This window comes from Rhea pennata, chromosome 2, assembly GCF_028389875.1.
Source record: "Rhea pennata isolate bPtePen1 chromosome 2, bPtePen1.pri, whole genome shotgun sequence".
Lineage (NCBI taxonomy): Eukaryota > Metazoa > Chordata > Aves > Rheiformes > Rheidae > Rhea > Rhea pennata.
The window spans coordinates 110,080,834-110,104,922 of NC_084664.1; the positions used below are offsets into that span (position 1 = coordinate 110,080,834).

A 24,089-nucleotide genomic window follows, 5' to 3' on the forward strand; every position below is an offset into this window, starting at 1 on the left:
TTATCCTCCCCCGTGCCGAGCTCAGAGGGACCCGCGTGAAGAGCTTGATCCCTGGCAGAACCACCCAGGGATACGAACAGTTTCCCCGAAGACAGCAGAAACGAGGCCTTCTCCCCAATAAATAATCAGTCTGAGCCTATTCCACCTCCTCCTCCCTCCACTCTTACACCACTTTGTCGATGGAAGTACACATGGATTCAACATCACCCCACAAAGTAAACGTGAGAAAATACATTACTGGAGCAAAGCCTGGGTTCAGATCCCTCTCGACCATGAACTTTCTTTCCCCTTTGGCTTGTGCTGCCCTGCAAGGCTGTGACCGGCGCGGGGCACCGGTTTTCACAGCACTGTTCTCGTACATCCTTGCTCTTTGCGAGCACTTTTTACATCTGCGTACTGCGGCACCCCTGTGTAATTACTGCTTCCAAACCAAGCTCCAGCGACAGGTCTACCTGATTGTCTCCATCCCACTTTTTTTTTTTGTTTTTGCGCTCACCCACTGCCACCACCCCTTGCCTAAGGTAACCAACACTCTGCAACCCAATTCATCTTTTTTTTTCTGAACAAAATAATTGAAGTATTCATAACCCAACCCACATTTCAAAAAGTCTATGTAAGTTCTTCCAGATATGCATGTTTACTTCTTATTAGACTAAGTATTTGGAAGCAGTGAAGTTGTGCCCATTTACTATTTTTGAAGCACCTTGCAGCTCTATCCATTTTTTTCTCCATTCTTTTAAAGGACTTCTCCACCTCCAGCTATCTGTATTATTTTCAAATTTAACTGCTACAACTGTAATACTCTTCTGGAGCTATGTTCCTCAATACATTTTCAATTTTGAGTGATCTCAGTAAGGCACTCCTTTGTAAAAGCAACATCAACTTCCTCCTCCTCCAGTACCTAACAAAAGTGTGTGTGGGGGGGTGAATAAAAGGTAGTACAGGGCAGAAATTACACATTAATTGGTGCTTTATCCAGCTTTAGTGTGTTTGAGTAACTATTACTTTACTCTTGACTCTTAACTAGCAAAGATGTGCACATGGGAAAGTAACACTGTCCTTACAGTCTCTTGTCTAATGCTTGTTTGCTCTCCATCACAAGAAAGGTACACTGGGCATTCATATAAGCATACGGAATAGCGTCCTGTAGTAGTTCATCAAATAATTACAAATCAGTTCAAACCAAGTACTATAAATCTCTTTTCCAGGCAAAGGTCTCTTGCACAAGCCCCGTTTCTTTCAGATGTAATTTCACTGAAATCAGATCCCAAGCATTCTTGAATATTTTATGGCCTAGATGGTAACAAATCTTTTCATGAATATCTATAACCTTTCACTAATAAATAATTAACTGCCTGCTCATTAACAATACTAAGGATTAAGAAGTATTAAATTTTGTAACGCAGGAATTTGTGGGTTTCAGTTGACCCTCTTTACATATTCCCTATAGCAGGAATGATAAAATTTGATAAATCAAGTGTTACAATATTAAGAAATTCCAACTAATAATGTGACCAATAAAATTTATTAAACATTATATTTACAACTATTTACATATCCTTCCATAGATTAATATTAAAATAGACAATATACAATTTAAGAATTTTCATTCAAAGGCATTTTGTTGGAAAAAAAATAGGCTCTATTATGAGACCACCATATAAGAGCTTTTTTTTTTTCTTTTTAATGTTTTACACAAAAATATTTTTAGTATAGTAAGTCATAGGTATGGCATTACAGACTAAAATGAAATATAGTCTTGTAGATATTACAATTGTTTAGGTATCAGTTACTGAAGTAAAGGAGTTGAGAGTTCTGTGAAGCATGCAATACAGTTCAGTTTCAGTTCTTTTACAGTTACAGTGATGAAACAAGCAGCTAAATCAAACACATGCCTTGTTAAAAAGAACTGCCAAACAGGAACACACTACACTTGGGGAGGGAGGGAGGGGGAGAGAGAGAGAGAGAGGGAGGGAGGGGGAGAGAGAGAGAGAGAGGGAGGGAGGGGGAGAGAGAGAGAGAGAGGGAGGGAGGGGGAGAGAGAGAGAGAGAGGGAGGGAGGGGGAGAGAGAGAGAGAGAGGGAGGGAGGGGGAGAGAGAGAGAGAGAGGGAGGGAGGGGGAGAGAGAGAGAGAGAGGGAGGGAGGGGGAGAGAGAGAGAGAGAGGGAGGGAGGGGGAGAGAGAGAGAGAGAGGGAGGGAGGGGGAGAGAGAGGGAGGGAGGGGGAGAGAGAGGGAGGGAGGGGGAGAGAGAGAGGGAGAGAGGGAGGGAGGGAGAGAGGGAGGGAGGGAGGGAGGGAGAGAGGGAGAGAGAGAATCCCCTACAACTTTGGTCCAATAAAACAGACAAAAACAGTTTTATAATTAAAAAAATTAAAATATCTATTTTATACAGGTTTGAACATTACAAGACTATTTACATTTGCACAATATGTATAAAATAAATTATTAAAAAATGAAGACAATATTACATCTTTTTCCAAAAAGAAAACTGTACAGTAATTTACAAAATATAATAAGATTAATAGACTATCTTCCTCCAAATATTATATTTGCTTCCACAGGCTTTTTCATCTTTTCTGTGGGAGTTCAACTGTTACTGAAGTTTCATAATACAACAAAGGTTTATAGCATATTAAGTATCACTTGTTTTTCGGTGGCTGTTTTAGTTATTAACAGCTTCCAGCGCTGTTAACTCACTGTGTTTTGTCATCTTTTTTTTAGCAATAAGCCGCACAACTATACACAACTTTTAAAATACAAATAATGTTATTTACTGGGGAACTGATTTTTCAAATTAGTATCCATCCTCTGTATTTGAACAAGACTGTTTAACATTTTTCTGAAGGGACAGCTGAATTACTGAAAAAATTAAGTGCTCTGTCTTAAAAGAAAAATACATTTCTGTATGATTGCACATCAGTCTCTAGTTGTACAACAGAAAAAAAGAGACAGATGATACTAGTCGTCATATTGGTGTCAATTCAAAGTCATCATTAACATCAACAAGAGGAACATAAAACTCCTGAATTTCATAAATGCTGATAGATTTGTATGTAGCAGGATCAAGTTCTTGTAGTTTAAGCTGCCACTCCAGTCTCTGTACCGCATTTAAAGCTGCTGCTTCATGCTGCTGCCTCATCAAAAGGCATGTCTATTTTAAAATTCAAAAATAAGTTATTTCAGTATTTGAAAAACAGTATGAAAAATGAAAGTTTAAGAAAGAAAAAATATCTAGGCATCTCTTTAGCAATGTGAAAGACATTTATATGGGAATAAATAATTTCCTCACTGTGTGTTTAGGAAGTCACAGATTATTCCATTAAATTAGGCATCAACAAGAAGTTTTTTTTTAAATCTTGCTAGACTTTATGTGGCCTTAAAACTGCTACAAAAATTTATACTGCACTTAAATCTAGTACCATCTTTGTAGTGACAATAGAGGCTTTTCTTTTTAAAAGATATGAAAAGACAAAGAAATATACCTTTAATTTGTCAAACTTATCATCGACGTCCTGTAACCATGACATAAACTGTCTTGCATTAAATCGATCCCTCACTGATGTTTTACTATCATCAGCCTACAAAGAAACAAAAGTCTTTTTAAAACCAAGTTATTTGATAATTCACTTTCATACTGTAAAACATGTTTTGTGGGACATTCATAAACAGTGCTTCAGATGAAAAATAAACTCTAAGTATCAAGCTATAAGCATATCTGTTGACGACCACTTCCACTATCAATCAGCTCCTCACTAAATACTAACGTTTTCAGATTCCCTCAAGCTAAAGCTATTTTTAAAATTTAAAGTAAGAGGCTTCAAGATTTATGCCTTAAAGTCTTAATCAGTATAAGGCAGATCTTTCAAAAAATTACTATCCGTGCTTTGTTTGTTTTGTTTGCTTTTTATTCCAGTAACAAATGGATGTCCTCTCAGAGAAAAGCAAAATATCACAGAAATATCACAGAATGAGTAAGGCTGGAAAGGACCTCTGCAGATCATCTAGTCCTACCTCCCAAAGATTTCCCGGTGCTGGTTCCACTGGGGCTTGAACTCAGGACCTTCAGCATGTAAAGCAAATGTGATAACCACTACACTATCCCTCTATCCCCCAAAACATTAATTAGTAAATATTAAGCAATCTGACTTAATTGGCTGCACAACTATTTAAAGGCAGGAATAAGAAAAAAAAATTACCACAAAACAGTCATGAAAAACTAGCTCGCTTTTTCAGACTTTTGGGGAATGAAAGATGTGTCAAAGAAGATTAAAAGAGAGAGGACACTTATTTGTCCTGGCCAATCAAATTCACTAAAAAAAATATATATATATATAACCCCTCTCTATTTTCTAAGGATCTGGAATACCACATTTGTCCACTGTGAGAAACTCGATTCTCTACAGATGGTCTTAAAACTAGATTATGTCAACATTTAAACAGTAATTATTAGACAGCACAAGCTCCTGTTATTTCTAGAAAAGAAAGCCAAATCTCTTGGACACTGCAGGAACACATTAACTACAACAATGGGCAAGAACAGAAAAAATAAAAAGCTCGCCAGCCACAGAAATGTCTAGAAAACAGCTGTTTGAGGATTCAGATATTCCCAAAATGAAAGCTCATATTTGTCTGGAAAGAGCCCTCAACAACACTGATCTTGTAATTCTGAACTATAGCCATTTAGGTGAGCTGTACCCAGCTGACTGTCCACCAAAAACCTGAGCCTCTCAGCCACACGACTGTGAGGCTCTACTTAGTCTGCACATCAACAGCTCTCTCGGCAAGCCTGCAAGACTGTGAAATCCCTCAGAAGAACTTCCGAGACTGTTGTTTTCCTGCCAAATAAATGTGATCTTTGCTTACGCATCTTTCTCAGCTATTTGCCTCAAAAGAAAAAAAAAGTTATTCAGAAGATGTTTCTTCATTGTACAATAAAATTAGATTTGCTGAGAGAAGGGCAACAAGAAAGGGTTAGAACGAATTACTACAAGAGAATGATTTCTTACATATTCACTTCCTTCCTATTAAACAAATTTAAATTAGAGCATCGCTTTCAAGCCTGTAGTTTAAAAACACAGGCTTCAGTGATAATTAAAAGCATACTTAATACTCTGCTGAGCATTATGTGCAGTATTACTCTCTTCCATGAAAAATTACTGCAGCCTGGAACACAAAACCGCTGAAGTAATGAGAGGGCAGGAGTGTGTCCCTTATTTTAAGTGTAAAATAGTAAACAGTAAAATAGTAAAAAATGGCAGCAATACTTGAGGAAAAAAATGACTCTCTCATAAGAGTTCCTTTTCCCTCACAGAATTCAAATAGAAAATCAACTTATTTAAAATCAATTGTAAAGTATCAACAGCATGCAAATATAAACCTAACTCAGATGTGTGTCAAAATTCTGAAAAATCTTTTAAGTTGCCTTTTAGTTAGGGCAAAAAAAGCAGAGACATTCTGAACCCTAGAACTAATGGTATTTTAATTGTTAACAAAAGAGAAGATCTCAGTTTTGCCCCATCACTTAGGGTTTTTAAGGAAATGATTATTTAAAAATTTGTGAGTACAAAGCTAAAACTGGGAGAACAATACAGTTTCCACAAAGCTGATGATACCTCTTGCTCAATCACCTTGTTCTGCATAGCTCTAGTTCTTTAAAAGATAGAAAAACATAATAGCACAGATTCAGAAAACACTATAAGCTATAATAAGCTTATAATGGGTTCACAAACTAAAGTAGAATTCCAGGTATGTCTGAAATGTAGGTGTTTCGTTTTAAAATGCCCACTGTTCAATGTATCAACATTTTCATTACATCCATAACAGCAAATTTCAAAGTCCTTCCATTATGTGCATCTTACAGACACCAAAATGAGTTAAGATGCAGTTTCCATTCTTGTTAGCAGACCTGCTCACAAAACACTGATAACATAAAACCATATTCTGTCAGAGACAGGGCTGCAGCAGATTTATATAGCATACTGCCCATTTTATTTTAAACTAGAAACTATATGCTAAGATTGAACATGTAAATAACAAGGAGATCCCAGATTTGAAGTGATTTTGAAAAAAGTGCTTTTATCCGGTTATGTTCAAGGTCTTCACTGCTAGTAATCTGCTCCTTATAGAACAGTTTAATGATCATCTTACGGAGAGCAGAAAGGCATTATGTAGATATCTCTACAAAACATTTCAAAGCTTTAAAAATCATCCCACTTCTTTGGACTGATGATACACTACAGACTGTTACTACAGACAGTTTTTGTTTGGTTTGATCTACGTTTGTGAGCTTCCTTAAAAAAACAAAAAAATAAACATGTAGTTACGATTTAAATTAGATTTCACAAAAACACAGCAAAGCAGTAGTCTCATCTTATCTTTTGTATCATTTTTGTAGGTGTTGGAAAAATAGACACAGTACAATGGAAAAAGCCATATACATGTATCTGTATCCTTTTTTCATTGCAAAGAAACTCAAAAAGAAACCTAATCAAAATGGCCATCTATAATGTGCAAAATCTTAATTCCAATGACAGTTTCACCATGAGACTAGAATTCTCTCCAAATGCTCCTTTTGAATTAGATTATAGAAGATTTTTTTTCCCCGAAACACATCTCTTTACCTGAGCATCCAGAGGCACATTATAAACCTCAGCATCTAGCAGAACAGTGCAGGCACTGAATGGTAGTGTTTGATTAGCTAGAGTTCTTGCTGCTCGATAATGAACACGTAGAACTTCTTGTTCATTAGAAACGATAAGCTTTTCCTAATAGAATAAAATATCAATGTATAAGTATATATTTCATAAATTAGCATTTCAATTTCATTCATAAAAAGTCTATGTATTTAAATATTTCTTTTTTTGGCTTACATTTTTGAAAGATGCAGGACTTAAAGGAGGAGTGGTGGCTGTTTATTCAACTGATTATAAAATATTTATTTACTGATACCAAGAATGTTTCCTGAATCTTGGAACTGAAAAAATGTTTTTCACTGTTGGATGAAAGTCAGGCCCACATTTTCCATTTAATGCTCCTGACACAAGTTCCAGTTGATGAAGAAGGCGAATTAAAAAAAAAAAAAAAAAAAAAAAGTAGGAGATAAGGTACCTAGGATTAAGATACAGGTTTGTAACTCTCAACTGAATGAAGATTTTTGTCATGTGCTTGTAAAGTCAGGCACACTGAAGCAGAAATATGCTTTGTGATTGGACTTTTTTTAAAAAAAAATACACAGAAACTTCATAAATCTACAGATACATGAAAATTCTTGTTTGATTTAAGGAAAAAAAAAATATCGTCTCAGTTGGCCTAACCTAGCTTATAGGATTATGGAGTTGGATTTGAAGAACAGTGCATTCGAGCAAAGTAACAAAAATACAAAACATATGCAGAATTTTGTAAGACACAGAAGCAGTTATATATTTGTTATTGTTCTGCAACATAGTAGCTTGATTTTTTTTTCAAAAGAAAACAAAGTGGATTAAAAGAAGTTAGGAAGATAGAAAAACAGTTGTCTTTTCTTGGTCACAACTAATCTCTTTTTAGTCAGAACTTGAATCTTGTTTACATTCATGGTGCTTGTTATTTTATAACTAGTTTTGATTTCTTCTATTGATTTTCTAAGCTACATCAAAAATAACTTAATCAAGAACTACTACATTGAGTTTTCATGAGCCAGCTGCTTGTAGAAACCACGTCGAAGCTCCTAATGTATTTTATGCATGAAAAAGGGGTCCTGTCTTTGTGTCCACAAGCAATCTAGCCTACAACACTAAATGTATCAGAACTTAGTCTGCCAAGGAAAAATGTTTGGGCAATCTGTGACTAGAAAAAAACCCTTAAACCAGGCATATTTTCTCCAATTCTGTATTCAAATTCAGTAAGGACTACAGATGTAGTTCTAACATAAGTTTAGGCAGTGTTTACAAACAGAATATTGTAAATATTAACATTTTAGTCTTAGAGCTAAATGAGTCTTCTGATTTAAACAAACTACAAATGTAGCTGTCAGTACAGAATTTTACTGTTGCTTAAATTTATTTAAAAAGACAAAAAAAAGTTAAATTCAAAGACTGTTTCTACAGCTTACAACCATTATCAGCTTTCAAAACTATAATCCGCAGCTTTCTTCTCACTCCCCATGGCCCATAGAAGAGTTTGAATTACATCTTACAGCAGTTAACAGCAAAAAGCTTCTTACCCTTTCAGTATACTACTAATAATAGTTCTCTAGATTACCACATAATACTGAATTTATAGTTACCTTTTTGCAATATTTGTCTGATTCATAAATTTAGAAAGTACTTTATTTCTAAAGCATTATTTTATTGAGTAAAGTATAGTCTATCCATTAGAACACCCCCCTTGTCCTGAAGTTTAAAGATGGGAATTAAGAAAGGTTACTTTAGTCTTACCCTTTCAATACTGTGCTGTAGACGTAGTTTCATCCTTACAACCTCCTGTTGTTTAAACAGTTCCTTAAGCGGGTCCGACAGTGAGGGAGGTGGTGTGATCTATGGAAAAAGTTTTATAAATAGTATAGCGAACATGTGTTTAACACATGTTTTACATAGCCTATATGATTTGAACATTCATTTAAGAAAACATTAGCACACTACTTTTTAGGGAAAATTTGAGCATTTTGTTATGTTCCATTAATTAGGTGATTTCAATCCATTTGCAATAATAAGTTATGAAGTTTATGATAAAGTTAATAAACCTGATTAAAATAGCATTTCATACTGTTTAATGATTTTAACCAGTCATTGTCAGAATGCCACAGTTACTCTTTAGAAGAGCTATATATAAGAAGATCTTTAAAATACAATTGCTTCAAATTTTAGACTTTTTAAAGCACAAACTGTTCATTTTGGGAAGTTAATAACTGTCTATCCATATACAAGAACACAGAAAGAAAAATTAAAGATTACTAAAGAAATGCATCTATACAGTGTCACTGGCATCCTATATAGCACAGAAGATGAGAGATCATATTCCTAATCTTAGGAACAGAAAGAATAAGCAAGCACACCAAGTAACTAGAACCCCAAGCAGTGGCTTAAAAAAGCCATAAGTTATTCCCCCCCCCCAAAAAAAAAAAAACAAAACAAAAAAAAAAAAAAAAAACACAAAAAAAAAACCAAACAACACCCCACCAACAAACAAACAACAAAGTTTGTTCCTAGAAAAATGTTTAGACAGACTTCTCTGAATGAGCTATCTACACTATTATTGACTGGCTACACTCAAAACATCTCCCATTTTTACAGTCTATTGTAGTGAACAGCAGATACTATTATCCTGTCTGACCTGTATCTGAAGTGATACCTGGAGCCCTCACGGCAACTACAGAAATTAGATGCTTCTTGAGAAGCAACCAATAAACAAAGTTCTAAGGCTCCTACCAAAGTTTACTTTTCCCTATGCAAGTTCTCTCTGCCAGTTCAGCATGCTGTGTAGTAACTGCTAGATGTAAGAGCATTGATACGGTTAATGTGTTAAAAAGCTACTAAAATGTTTGTGGCTGTCTGGATATTGCATATTACCATCATGCATACTGTAAGGATGAAAAGGTATTTTTGACACTGCAATAACAAACTGATTTATCTACTAAAAGTTATTTAATTATTATCATGGAAAATTATTTCAGGATAATTTTCCCCAACTGAAAGCCAGTATTTAAAATTAACAATCATATTCAATAACTAATTATTTTTGCATTAAGTTATTTTTGCTGTAAAAGTATATGCAACTCCCTAATAAGTTTCAAACTGCTAAACAGCACACATTTCTCTTTTAATGAAAATGGTCTGGCTTCCAAAACACTGAGTAAGGTTTATGGTATTTGCCATTTCGTCAAAGCCATCAGTATGTTTAAAAAAAAAAAAAAAAAAAAATAATAATAAACTGGAATAAACTCTCTCAATTATAATGGATTCGAATGTGTTCATGGTCTGCCTGAGGTGTTTTACAGACCAGTTTTGTCTGGAAATTTTGACAGCACTGTCATGCTCTTTCAATAAAGACAATATGCTCTTAATAACACCATTTTAAAGAAGAATTTTACTAAAAAAGGCAGAATCTCTCAAAAATCTCAGCCCTTTTCTCAATAGAGAAACACAGCAGCAGAAGATAATAAATCTGACTAAATATTCTTTGATTTTATGCAGTTCAGGTATGCAGGAACAAGTAGTTCAGAGTCATCAAGCATCCATATGGACTGAACAATTTAAAATGCTGTTCTTTCCTCTAGATTTATATACCATGTATTTTTTTCCAGGAGAAATTAGAATCAGCAGCATAGGAAATAGGTGAAAAGGGATGATTATCTGAACAGCAAACTTGTATACGTGCTTATTTAAATGTATACCAGAACTCTGCCTCTGAAGCTGGCATTACACACTGGGGTAAAAGAAAGGTCTCTTTCAAATCCCACCGTTGTTTCATTAGATTACTGCTTTTACTGATTATCAACATACAGACTTTCAAACCGGTATCGCAAAAGGAAAGGAAAGCTTCAGTCCGCCTACGTTCTTAGCAAATTGGCCGCGGTACCGAAATGCAGGGCACAACTAAATCATTGCCGAACAGCAGGTGGAGCCACAAACTCGCAAACCAAAAGCCTCCGAAATTCAGCTCTCCTTGACCGGGATCGGTTTCTCCTACAGAACCCACGATGTTGATCAACATGTTGTTTTGAAACAGAAGCAAACAGAAATGTTATTTCTTGTAACTAGGAGGACGTGCACCCTAGAGATTCAACCGTGCTAGAAGAAACGCCCCCAGGATGAGGACACAGCCCCGGCTGAGTTTACACCGAGCCTCAGAGCAACCCTCCGCGACTACTGAATACCAGCAGTGGGAAAGACTTCCCGCCTGACAGCAACAGGTATTTCCCGTCCTACAGATTCCTACAGCCCCTCTGCTAACAACACTTGACTCCAGCAAGTCATATCCTGTCTTTCAAAATATAAATTTAAGTACAGGACTCACTTTGTTTACAGTAATTTAGCAAAATTTTCCTTCTCTTTGAAAAGGTTGGAAAAAGAAAAAAGAGCCCCAGATCCCTAAGTTCTGCAAATAGTTTCTGTCCTCAGACACCACCTACTAGGAATTCCACACTGTGACCATGATTCGGGCAAAGGAAATAAATGTTCTTGTCTCAAGGAAAACAGAAATAAAAAGGTTCCAACGAAAAAAGGGTTTCAAGCCTGCAAGAACAGCCAGGGGCTCCTCCTCCTCTGGTCAAAGTGATGGTAACTAAAGAGGCAGCGTAAAACGTGCAGGGAAAATACAGACACATATTTTGAACTACAGGAACAGAGCATGAAACTAAACACACCAGAAGGAAAAAGTGACCTCAGTTTGTTTCACAACCTAAGTTATTTATCAGGCTGTTTTCCTAGGAGTCCAGAATCCATAAGGATGGCTGAGTACTCTGAATAAAAGACCCCCAAGCCTTCCCATGCTGCCTCAGAGATCTTGCTCAGAGGAACCAGCAGCACCCAGGACCAGACCACACTTGGCCCTTCAGTACTTTGCTCCCCTGCCCTAGACACTAGTCCTCCACGTCGCAGCACAAAAAGGAGTTCTGCTGAGCAACAGCTAAGGTTCAAGACGTACCCTCACCACCCAAGCACCCAAAACCATGCAAAGTTCCTTGCATTCTTTGCATCCTTCGTCACAGCAACAACTGCAAGACCAACTCTTCTCTCTTTGGCCTTCAATCCTCCTCTGTAACTGTTACAGAAAAAGAGCAACATCAGCAACTCAAGATTCGCACGTAAGCAAAAGCTCCATGACTACTTTCATACATCCTCGCCCTCCTCACCTTGCCCCTGCCATCAAAATCAACCGGGCCACTTTCCCATTAAAACATTTAATAAGTTTGGGAAGTATGTTTCTGGTAACATTTCTGAAGTGAGCTTTTGCTACTTAAGTTTCAAAGACAGTGCCTGAGAGCCTGGACAGAACCCCTTTTCCTAGAAACATGTTTGCTAGATAGCCACAGAAAACTGGAAATGAATAATCCTGGTATCTTTTCTCAGGAAGCAATATAAATAAGGATGACCAAACCCAACACAACCTACTAATGCATCAATCTGAAAGGCAGCACAGTTGAGTACAATTTAGATTTGCTGTATTAGAAGATGCAGATTTGTTGAACTGAGCTGATGTCACCTACTTCATATTTACACTGGTGAGAGCGAAGTCATAATTCATATGCAACTACTCTTATGGCCTTAGGTGATATGGGTTAGAAATTACAGTATGTAAACAATACAATGGAACTCAAATTTAAACTCACCATCTCCTGGTTCCTATCTACAGGATGCTTGAAGTTTTATCAAGCATACAAACAATAGTTTATCATTAAGAATTCCTGTGCGGAGAACAGTGTTCTGTTTGTGGAGCTTGTTCGTGTATATTACTTACTAATTTTAGTTTGTTGCTACTGGAAGTAACAATCATGATAGTTCCCTTTAAAAATATCATTAAAAAAAGTATTGCTAAACTGAAGATTTCATACTCAAAAATGAGTGTTTTGTTTATAAATTGATGTACACATTTTCCAGCAACATGAAAGTAAAGGGATACACCTCGACTCTCAACAATTATGGAAGATTAACAACATGCATGTGTTATTATGCATAATATAATATGCAACTGTTAAACGACCTTTATGATAGGAGAGTTTCCTTAGGTGGTTCTTCAATGATTCTCTAGTAATCTGATTTTTGCCTCATAATTTACATAGGCTACTAGAAATCAGATATTCTTTCTTAAATTCCTATTTTATTTAATATCACTGTGTGAATGTCAATGTGAAGACAATATATTTAGCTTTAACACTGAGACTTGGAACAGTTTGCATATAAACACTAAGCTTCCCCTAGTTTCCAAATTTCACTGTTTTCATACACTCTTACTCCTAAAGGAAATGAACACTAATTTCATAAAGATTTATTGTGACTTCTTAGTATCTTTTTTCCCCCTCCTTCTGAGCATACAACAAAAAAAGTCATGTCTGTTCTACAACTGTGAACTACTGACAGTACTATAAATATACAAACAAAACAAGTACCTAACTTTAAATGCCAGTGTCAGCAAGACATGTATGTATAGGGAAGCAAGCCAGAAAGAAAAAAAAAAAGAGTAATTAGAAGCCATGAAAATAGGGAGCCTGCATGCACCTCTGATATTTACTGGACTTCAGCTACCCAAAAATTTGCACTACACAACTCCCTAAGTTTATTCTCATGAGCTACAGAGTCCTTATTATACATAGCCAGAGAGACAGGAAGGAAGTATGAGGCAACTCTTAAATATCAAGTCAATAACCCTCTATTTTTCTTCTCATGCCTACACACATTCCCATTTAGGACAGGGAAATGAGCTGCGCTGCCCAGGTAGAAGTGGGCTAGGGAAAAAATAAGCCACATTTCTGCACTTTCTGGTTATTCCAAATGAAGCACTTGAGTGTGATGCCAAATCAGTGAGTTGTAGCTTGGAAACACTATGTACTCAACTAGCAGTTACTATAAAAAACACACACACTCTGCTTCTGGTGATAAAGACATAGTATAGAAACTGCAACAGCTACTGAAAAAGATATCTAGACTGGGGAAGGCCGGCAGTCTGGCCTCATTACACATCCTAATCCATTTACAGACTAAATAAAAGTGCTATCTTGCCTGTATCTTTCCTCAAACCATAATTAACTTGTTATTTATTTCAAAGAACTATGATCACTATCAGATAAAAGAGAACTTGCTGAGTATGAGAGGATATACATGCATACATATTTCTCAGGCAGATATGGGACCTAGTGGAAAAGTGAGAGCTGGGAATTATGACTACTTCTGGAATGAATCAAGGACAATTTTTAGAATTTACCTCTATACGTAAAATTTATGTTCATTACTTAATCAAGGGAATCTGCAGTTCTCCTGGAGAAAATTAAGGAAGCATCTCAAGTAGGGGCAAGTTATCTTAAAGGAGTAAACACAATAGTCCATTCAGAAATCTGGAGACTGAATACTGGATGCTTAGATTGTGTGTATGAGATTTCATATGCACAAACAGTTCAAACTAGCAGACTGAAGGATTAAGGTATTCTCCCCATTCGCCCCAAAGCCAGAGGTTTCCATAACTTGACAAGTAATGGGCATTTAATCAAACACTACTGAATTCTGACATTTCCAAGTTACTGCATGTTGGCCAAATAACTGCTTTAGGAAATCAAGTGTGTGGCCTCAGCCCATTTCAACTACCAAGCTCATTAACTTAAATCTTTCCAAGAGGTTTAAGTTAGTATGTTTACCTTAGAACTGGGGTGGTTTAAGTGTGAGCACCTGGTCAGAGGATAGGCAGAAACTTATAAAGTCTCCTTCTATTTCTTGGGGTTAGCAAATACACTACGTTTTGGAACTCCCCTGTCCCTACTTTTTGTAACAATAAACACAGAATCAGTTGTGCTAAGGATCAAAGAAAGGAAGTATTATTCAAGTGCTACAGTGATTATGTTGACTTGTATAACCGGTACAGTTCAGAACAGAGACTGGCAGTGATCACAGTATTTTAAGATACCTTGAGGGACACCTTTACAGCAAAGAATGATATCAACTGCACTTGTGCCAATTATTTGCTACATTACACAGAGGTCTCAAATTATCGATCTCTTCCACAATTCTGACATGAGCATACTGCTAATGATACCTATAGCAAGCTTAGAACTAGACAAATGTCCTTGAACTACAGATGTTCTTCAATGAAATGGAAACCAATTTCACATGATTAAATAAAATTCAGAACACTTTAAACTGATGTATTACAAAAGCTGGGACACAGCAGATCACATTTTATGCTCTTCAGGATACGAAGGAGAAATTTAAACAGTTAGCAGGTACTCTTATTTAAAGTATATTTATATAGTATATTTATATAGTATATTTATTTAAAGTATATTTGAAGTATATATATTATCACCTTATTTAAAGGTGATAAACTGAACATCTTAGAGCAAAACACAGCTTTGAATAATGAGTTTTAGCTGGACTAATGTCAGCAGAAATGTGGAGAAGATAGGTTTTACACTAGGAAACACTTTGACATATGAGAAAAAATTGCTTATGTACCTTTTACAGGTGTCTTACATGATTGCTCGTCTGGTAACGACCATGACAGCACTACTTATATTTCCATCAAACGGGCTTTTTACGTATGATGTCAGTATTAATTTGACATGGGCCAATTCATGATTTTCAGCCTAAGAATTTTACTGAACCCTAAAGATGAAGGGTGAGATTTTTCAGAAGCAACTTACGAAGAATATGAAAGCTACAAAAGTGAAAACAAAATACGCCTTTCATTGTACTGCAATCCTGGAAGATCATGTTACTTACAGTTGGAATGCATATCTTGCTCAAGGGATTGCCATCCAGCAGGTATGATCCATTGAAGGTCACATATTCATCATAATATTGAGGTGCCTGAGGAATAACACTGCACAGTAATTTACGCCTCTCTTCTATTTTTTTTCTTATGTGTAGGTATTCAAAATATGGATTTGCTCTCTCCGAACTGTATGGCTGAATCTCTTCGAGTTTCAAAGAATCAACAATAGCTGCCAAAGACTGCTGTGTTTTCTCCTTAGCTTGCAGTAAAGAAGGGTTCACTTGCACAGGCTGAGGGACACGAGACACTTTTCTTTTACGTGGGTGATGTACCTGAGCATCATCTTCCTCAGTTAATCTAATTCTTCCTTTCATAGATGCTGATGATTCAGACTCTTTTTCTGATGTCAGTGTGCACCCAACAGGATTCTGCTTACCTTGGTTAGCAAGCAAATTTGCTCTATTTCTTGTGATTCTTTGAGGTATTTCTTGCTCTTCCACTTTCTGATCCTCAGCAATTTCTTCTCCTTCTAGTTTAACTATTTGACTATATTTATGCACCTCTTCCTGCATAATCTGTTGTGAACTATTTTCCAAGTTAGATAAAGAGTATTGTGATGGATCATCTGTTAACGTATTTTCTCTATCTGCAGTGCAGGTTTTTTTATTAGCTGATTCATTCATAAGTTCTTTTAACATTCCTGAACTTGTTTCACAAAGATCAGTGTCAGCGTTATTATTAACAACATCAACTGACACCAAATTTTCTTGTTGTTTTTTTTCATTTCTATTATCTGTAGTATCCATTGTGTTACTATCCACTTCAATTTGAGCATTCCTGCAAACAAGTTTATTGAATGCATACAGATTTGTATTTAATTGTGAACTGGGATCACCCTCAGTAGTCTCTTCTTCTATCACTACTGTACGCAAATCATTCACTCTTTCATAACTCTGTGAAATATCCTTAGCAGAGTTCTCGGAATATACAGCAACAGGTACATCAGCCTTCTTAACACTTGAAGGGAAGAAAGAATTTTCTGTCTCTCTGGTACTATTAGCATCTGTATCCAAAGTAGAAATTGCAGTTTGAACTATACTTTGCTGCTGTACAAATAATGAATCTTGACTACTAGTGCCTGGTAAAGAAATGTGTTTAGATATATCTGGGAGTGGCTGGATAGGCAAAGAACAAGGCGACTGAGAAGGTAAAAATGATGCAGATTCCTGAAAACTGGCATTTCCCTTGATTTCAGCATGCTGAGGCAAAAGTTCAGGTAATTTTTGCTCTTTTAAAGTCCTGTTTTCAGAATTATGCATTGCTACAACATTAGTATCTTGCTCTGATATACCATAACCTGAGCTGTTACATTCGTTGTTTAATGAATTAAGTCTGTCAAAAGGCACATCCCATGGTTTGGTCTGCTGAGTCATACCACTTTGACTATGTGACTCTAAATGCATATTAAATTCTTCTGAAGGGCTTATCTGAGCAATATTTTTAATAGCACTTGTACCCGTTATTACCTGCTTGTTGCTGCTAATGGCTCCAGCTGGAGAGGATGTGAAGTTTGACTGCAAACCAGACATACTATTTTGAAAATCTCTTTCAAGCATGCTACATGATAGTTCTGGTTTAGGAGAAGTGCAAGCATAACTCTGAACTGATGGTAGAGCATTCTGGTTATTTTCTTCTGGTATCCGAGCCTGTTTGCTATGCTCAGGAACAGCAGCAGGCATACTGCATCTTCGCACCTCTACAACAGGTCTACACTCATTTAAAACTAGTTTAACATCTTCAACAGATGCCGATCTAACATAGGCTGGTGGAAGTCTGCTTGGGAAAGGTGGCTTATTGCGATCTGCCAACTCAGCAATGCTATCAGTCTCTCTTTCAAGAAGAGCTGGTGATTTGGCACTTGCCAAAAACGGTGATTGTGAAAAAGACATTTGGGAATCAGAACCTTCTAGCATGAAGTCTGAATCATATTCAGTTATAGGCCTTGGAGTAGTTACTGTGGTATGGCAAGAATCCTCAGAGCTTGCGACTGAAATCATAGACACTGATCTGGAGCTCAAACCTGTCTTTTCACTTTCTGATTTTGGAGATCTATTTATATTTTCTAAAACCAATGATGGTTTTACATTTACAGTTTTTGTATCTACTGATTGAGATCTATTAATTGTACCTTCTTTCTGCTGTTTCTCCTTCAGGCAAACATCGGACAACTCTGAGCTTTTTGAACGAATCAGTTCCTTGTTTTTTACTTCCGCTAATGAATGCTTTGCTTTTTCTTTTATCTTAAGTTCTAAGCAAGTGCGATTCCTTAAACGTTCCTTCTCTTTCTGTTTTATTTTTTCTTTATGTTTTCTATGCCACTGCTCAATTTCCAAATCTTTAAGACTAAGCATTCTTTCAAAACTAGTTTGCATTAAGTCATCATTGACTAATCTTTTTTCTTTAGGTCGAGCATCTTTTGGTGCAGGACATGGCTTAGGCTTAAGTTTTTCATGTTCAAGTTTTAGTTTAAGCAAGCTAGTGTGATGCATTTTATCTTTATGCTTGTCTCTTTCTTTGTATCGGTCTATATCTTTATCTTTTTTATCTTTCTCTCTACCATCTGGAGTTTTCAACAAATCATCTTTTGGTTTTTCTTTCAAAGACGACAGTTTGTCATGCACTGTTTTATTACCTTCTGTAATACTGCATCTCCTTTCTTCTTGAACATGCTTGGAGTTTGCTACTGTCGAGCTCTCTTTATCTTTGGATTTATCTTTTTTTTCAGGTTCCTTCTCTTTGTCTTTAGTTCTATTTTTTTCAGACTTAATATAGTCAGATTCTTTTTCAGACTGTTTGACTTTTCTTTCAATACAGTGTTTTTCTTTGCTTTCAGCCAAATGTCTGTCTTTATCAAATTTTTCTTTATCATGCTTCTTCTCAAACTTTTCTTTGTTTCTTTCTTTGTCATCAAGTTTTTTAAAAGTACTAATGCTTTTTATTTTATCGTTTTCTTTATGGGATCTTTCTGCTTGCTGGAAATTGGGTTTTTCCTTTACTTTCTCTATACCTTCATTTAGCTCTGCTTTTTCTTTCTCTGACTTGTATTCATGTTTTACCTTTTTCTCCTTTTCTACATTTTTTCTTTCCATCTTTTCAGCATCTCTTTCCTTGACTGAGATTCGTTTTTCAGTCTTTTCTTTATTTTCCTTTAAAGTTTTTTCTTGCTTTTCAATATCTGTTTCCTTTTCTACTGAATACATGGCAGCTGCCTCATCTTTAACACCTAAGCAAAACAGTTCCATTTCTTTATCTGCAAGCACGATTTCTTTTTCTTCTTTTGTTTTTTCATCCTTGAGAAATCTCTCATTTTCCTTTCTGTTTCTCTCTCTCTCCTCTTTAACACTTCTCTCTTTCTGGAACTGTTTAACTGATTTATCTTCTTTCACCACAGCTTTTTCAAACTTTGATTTTCTGTCTGAAGAAAGAGATTCATGTTCTATACTTAATACAGTATCTTCAGTTTCATCGCTTTTGAAAAAATTCTCTTTCCAAAATTCTCTGTCAAACTCGATACTTCTTTGGACCTCTTTAGTGTTATCTTTATGTTTATGTTTTTCCTTTTCCCCATCCTGCTCCTTTTTATGCTTATCTTTGTCTCTTTCTTTGTGTCTCAATTTATGCTTTTTAATTGTTTTACCTTCCTTGTCCATCTTTTTCAGAGTATACTCAGAATTCTCAAATGTTGTACTATTATCTTCCTCTTTAATTTTAGGACTTGATTTTTCACCAAAGTCTAAGTGAAATTCTTTCTGATGATGCTTGCTTTTTTCTTTATGCTTACAAGACTTGCCACTAGAACTTTCTACTTGATATTCAGAATCAGTGTTGTGATCATACCGAACTAATTCGGATTGCAATGTTATTTCAGAGCCTCCTGGTGATGAGCAAGTTTTAGTGTTTTCTTGCTTTAGTGGTGCTGCCTGCTTTTCACTTAATCCACAAGGATGTTTAGGAGATTTGCCAGCAGTGATATGAAACAGATGTAAAGAAGAATCTTCTTTTGGGCTGAAAGATTTCTTAAAAGTTTCCTCCTCTCTAGTTTTATCTAAAGAATCCAACCCCGGAGTAGCTACATTTGTGACTCTAGCATTTTCTTTTTCTTGCTTTAGTTCTTGATTCTCTTTATTTTTGCTCTGATTTTTTAGTTTCTTTTTAACTTTGCCCTTTTGCTTGTGTTCATTTATACCTATGTATTCTTTCTTTACTCTTACATCAGAATGTGATGTCTCTGAAATAGAACAAGGAGAGACAATCTTTTTGTCTTGAAGTACGTCTTCATCTGAACTTTCAGAACTTGAATACAAAACCCTAGATGATTTCTGTTTTTTGTTTTTAAGTGTTTTTGAAAACACAACCTTTTCTTGTTTCACAAATAAACTGTTCTTTTCGGCTTCAGTCTCATCCTCTTTCCTCAAGTCTTTTCTAAGAATATGTCTGTCGTCAATCATTTTTTTCATTTCATCATCATCATCATCTTTAAACTCATACTCATCAACCGCAGAGGGAGGTGGCGCCTTATTAGGGACCATTTGTTTGCTGTCATTGACTACAGAATCTTTTTCTGCTTCTGAATCAACATTGCCTTCTACACTGGAAGGATTTACAGATGGAGCCTCTTCAGAATCTAGATTGAGAAAAGCAAAAATTAGTTGAATGTTTCTTCTTGCTTTGAGCACCAAATGGCAACTTTATACAAAAATATCAAAGTAGAATATCACAATGAACATGGCCTGTTCAAAAAAAAATGACCACCATTGCTGCAGTTCTTGTCACGTAGCAGTTTATGCTTAAAAACAAACAAAATACCCCAAACCCCAAACTTTCATGATGTACACTTACTACAAATACCATACTCACACATTATCTTACACACACACTCAAATCTATTAACTATTTTGTATGCAGTAAGATTAATTTTGTAAGTTAAGATTTTGTATTTTTCAAAATAAGTATTTAAAAAGTTAAGGTGAAAGAGTAATACGCTGAACGATAGTCTTGTACTACAGAATTAACAGAACAGAAGTTATGTTTGGTTTGTAATTCAGGAATAAAACCAGAAGTTTCTGTAAATTTTCTAAGTTAGTCATTAGTATTCATAAAAGTCTACCACATATACCAAAGGGCTATGAAAGCCCTCAGTTACACTGTTATATAACTGAAAGAGGCAAAATTCTTCAAAATACACAATCTACCTTCTTCCTAGAATTAAGGCTTTTAAGTCAAATCAAAAGATTAAAAAAAAAAAAAAAAAAAAGTTATATTCTTAATGTACAGCTGTCAGTCAGGTTTATAAGCATTTATATCCCAAACCAATAAAAGTAATCTACTTCATTAAAATTCATCTATTGAGCATAATTCCTGCCTAATCTAACTTCTTCCTCAAGGACACTGTCCTGTGACAACTCATTCCTCTAGGAACTCACCAACTCTTACAATCTCTACCAACTCAGCCATTTTCCTCCATATCAACTACTTAGTCAAAATATTCTGCTTTACTGCAACAGTAGATGAACTTTTCCTCATAAAAAGAAAAGACCTGCTGGTATAAGGGAATTCCTTTGTGAATCTCTGAGGGCCCAAGGTAGACAGCCTGAAGTAGACTATACTGTAATTTTGCAGAACTGTTCTCTGCTATATAACTGCATGGTATGAAGTAGGCTGTACCTGGTATGTTGACTTACAAGTTCAGAACATAAGTTATGCATGTAAACCTCTCAACTGTTCTTAAAATTAAATTTTTCACAACCTGCTTATATAAAAACATAGAACATGAAAGTGTATTGTTCCCTCCTAACAAGGTTCTAAGTCAAGTCTCTCCAGTTCGATCTATCAGGTCACTTTTAAAAGGGAACAGTATTCTAACATTCAGTATCATGGACTAGAGATTTTACATATTGAATAAGTAAGTAACAAGAGACGGAAACAGTTAAAAAACAAACAGTGTTTCCCCATTCTAAACACTTGCACAAGACAGTTTACTCCTTTCTCTTGAATGACAAAGGGTAAAATAATAGAAATATAGGAGATCAACACCTATTCTCCTGGAGAATTCTCCTTGAGAATCTAAAGAAAACATTCTGCAGGCCTTACAAGACATCTCACGGAAACTACAGAATACTCTGCACAGTCAGAAAATGTTGAAGAATCAACTGCTAAGTAGTAACAAGTTCCAATCATGTGCATGAAAAAAAAAATCTTTCAAGATTAGTAATTTGGTCAAACTTAAGCAGACTCTGTGGTGAAGTGCCAGGTCTATCCATTTAAAACAATATGGCTATGCACTGTACTTCAAGTCCCTTTTCGTATGCAAAAAATGTAACACTATGTTACAATATGTACTTACCCTATACATAGGGCAATACGCTTTTTTTTTTTTCTTGAAATATAGGGAAATCTTGAACAGAAAGCATTTCTTTTTCTTTTTTCAAATTGTCAGAGAAAACTAGACTGACTTTAACCATTACATGACATGGTGCTCTCACTCATATAATTTTACTCAAAAGAATCAGAGTTCTTGAAGATACTATGAAAGAGGAATTAAAAGTTCCTGTCTACTACTCAAGCAAGTTACTTATGGTCAACAATCTTTGCTTCTATGGTGACAGTAACTCCTGTGCTCTCAGAGGTGATACCTGCTCCCAAATCTGCAGAAATACAGAGGGGCCAAGGATTACTGCCTCTGTATAAACAAGATACTAACTTCTCACCTTCGCAAATCAGTGATTCTCCTATAGGCAGGAACTTTGACTTACAAAGCAAGTATAACTATCTAATATTCATGTATAACACCAGCTCCTGCTTCATCTACTGAGGATATGAAATAAGTGACTTTGGAGCAGATTTTCCCAAAGAGACCTCTTACCAAGCACTTTACAATCTAATAAATATGGTATTTTCTCCATACTTTTCTCTTGATAGAAACCACCATTCTGAAGTAGGGCTGATTTGGGAAGGAGAAGAGGAATTAATAAAGAGAGGAAGAGAGAAAAAGAACAAACAAACAAAAATCAGCATAAAAATTTCAGAGAATTCAATTCAGTTGAGCATCTGGAAAATGAAAAGCAGAAAACAACCTTAGCAGTATCCGTTCCTACTTGCAGCAGCTTTTAGTAGCTAATGCTACCCAGAAGATTAAAATATCTAACTTTAGATGAAGTAATATACTTGCAGTAGTATGCAACTAAAGGGCTACTTCTACCTGAGCAACTCTCCTCATCATCAGAAATAGGCACCTCCCTTTTCAACAACATTTCCAACTCTTCGGTTTCAGCCACATCAACTGGTCTCTCCCCATGTTTGTTGGCTTGAAATGGATTTCCACCATGACGAAGCAGCAACTTCACAATCTGCAGCATTAAATAAACAAACTTTCAGTATTTCCAAACGTGTTACTTCAGCATAAAAATCTTTAGTTGCACATGAAACATGGATAATGTGATCTCTAACCCTTAGATAAGAAGGTGAGACTGCAGAGCAAAACTTCAGTAGTGGGATGTAAAGTCCAAGTACACATAATCTATTTGTTAAAAGAGTTAACAGAAAGGATTAAAGAAAGGTGTTCACTATCATACAGATATTTTATTATCATAAAGAAAAGCAACATTTTTGTTCTTGCTGTTCTAGCATTTCCTCACACAATTCACCTGGTTCCTCACCATATCTCTCTACTCCTGTGCACTCAATTTACTTCCTTGCTCCAAATTTTATAGTACTTTAAGGATCAGGAAAGATTTTAAGTAGCATTACTATTGATTTTTACAGCATTTCAAAAAAGCTCAAGTTACAGATCCAAATGCCTTGGGGGAAGATCAAACTACTTCCATTCCCAACTGAGTAAGATCACAACAAAATCATCAATTTCTCTAACACCAATTGCAAAACTGAAAAGTTACAAGACCAAGGCCACTGCATTTTCAGCTCAATATCCAGTAACATTTTTTCTTTGCAGACAGTGATACAGTAACAAGAAGCTTCATTTTTCTTTTCTAATACATACCTGTGACCATCTTGGTGACGTTATATATATTGAGACTGGACAAGCAAGATACCTTATTTTCCAAATCTCTACTATTATTTTATTCAAGGTCCATATAAAGACCCATTTGTGTTAAGATACCCGTAAGAAACAGGCAATAATAAAAACATCAAAATCAGGTTATTGTAATTCTCTCTAGCCTTCAAAGAATAGCCTATCAACCTGTATGTCTTGTGTGGAAGGTCATCTTGACATAAGAATAGCTCCTACTTTTTGTTTTACAAAGCATATCACACAATCAGTAAGTAAATAAAAGAGACAAAGGCAGAGTGGAGTCATTTTTGCATCTGGTTTGTAAAAACAGCAACAGATTCACAAAGTGATATAAAGTATTGGCAGTGATTCATTTATCTTCCCTAAGTCATTAATTGTTATTTTTGAAAAAAGAGTAGGAATATATTTACCTAAGCTCTGTGCCCATAAACAAATTCACGAAAGCAAATTTGGAGCATATTTTACCTGTATGCATATGATGTGTGCACACATATACACATGGTTTAGAAGCATTTTTCTGTTGAGAAATCAGTATGTCTTTCCAAAATATTTCTATTTATTAAAAAGAATGTAAAAGAAAACTTCCAACCATTTAGTAAAGCA

At 35.7% G+C, this 24,089-nt stretch overlaps 1 protein-coding gene across 6 annotated transcripts in view; it reads right to left on the reverse strand.

Moving 5' to 3' along the window:
- Window positions 1-1,599: 1,599 nt before the first annotated feature.
- ANKRD12 (ankyrin repeat domain 12) overlaps window positions 1,600-24,089 on the reverse strand; it is a 69,700-nt gene continuing 47,210 nt past the window's right edge. For 5 of the 6 annotated variants that reach the window (XM_062570138.1, XM_062570140.1, XM_062570136.1 and 2 more), the window contains 6 exons: window positions 22,656-22,803; window positions 15,406-20,081; window positions 8,416-8,514; window positions 6,622-6,765; window positions 3,484-3,579; window positions 1,600-3,152 (listed from right to left, as the gene is read on the reverse strand). In XM_062570138.1, the coding sequence (XP_062426122.1) occupies window positions 2,967-3,152; window positions 3,484-3,579; window positions 6,622-6,765; window positions 8,416-8,514; window positions 15,406-20,081; window positions 22,656-22,803 (5,349 nt within the window). In that variant the 3' untranslated portion in view covers window positions 1,600-2,966. The remainder of the gene's footprint in view (window positions 3,153-3,483; window positions 3,580-6,621; window positions 6,766-8,415; window positions 8,515-15,405; window positions 20,082-22,655; window positions 22,804-24,089) is intronic. The other variant, XM_062570141.1, reaches the window with a different exon arrangement.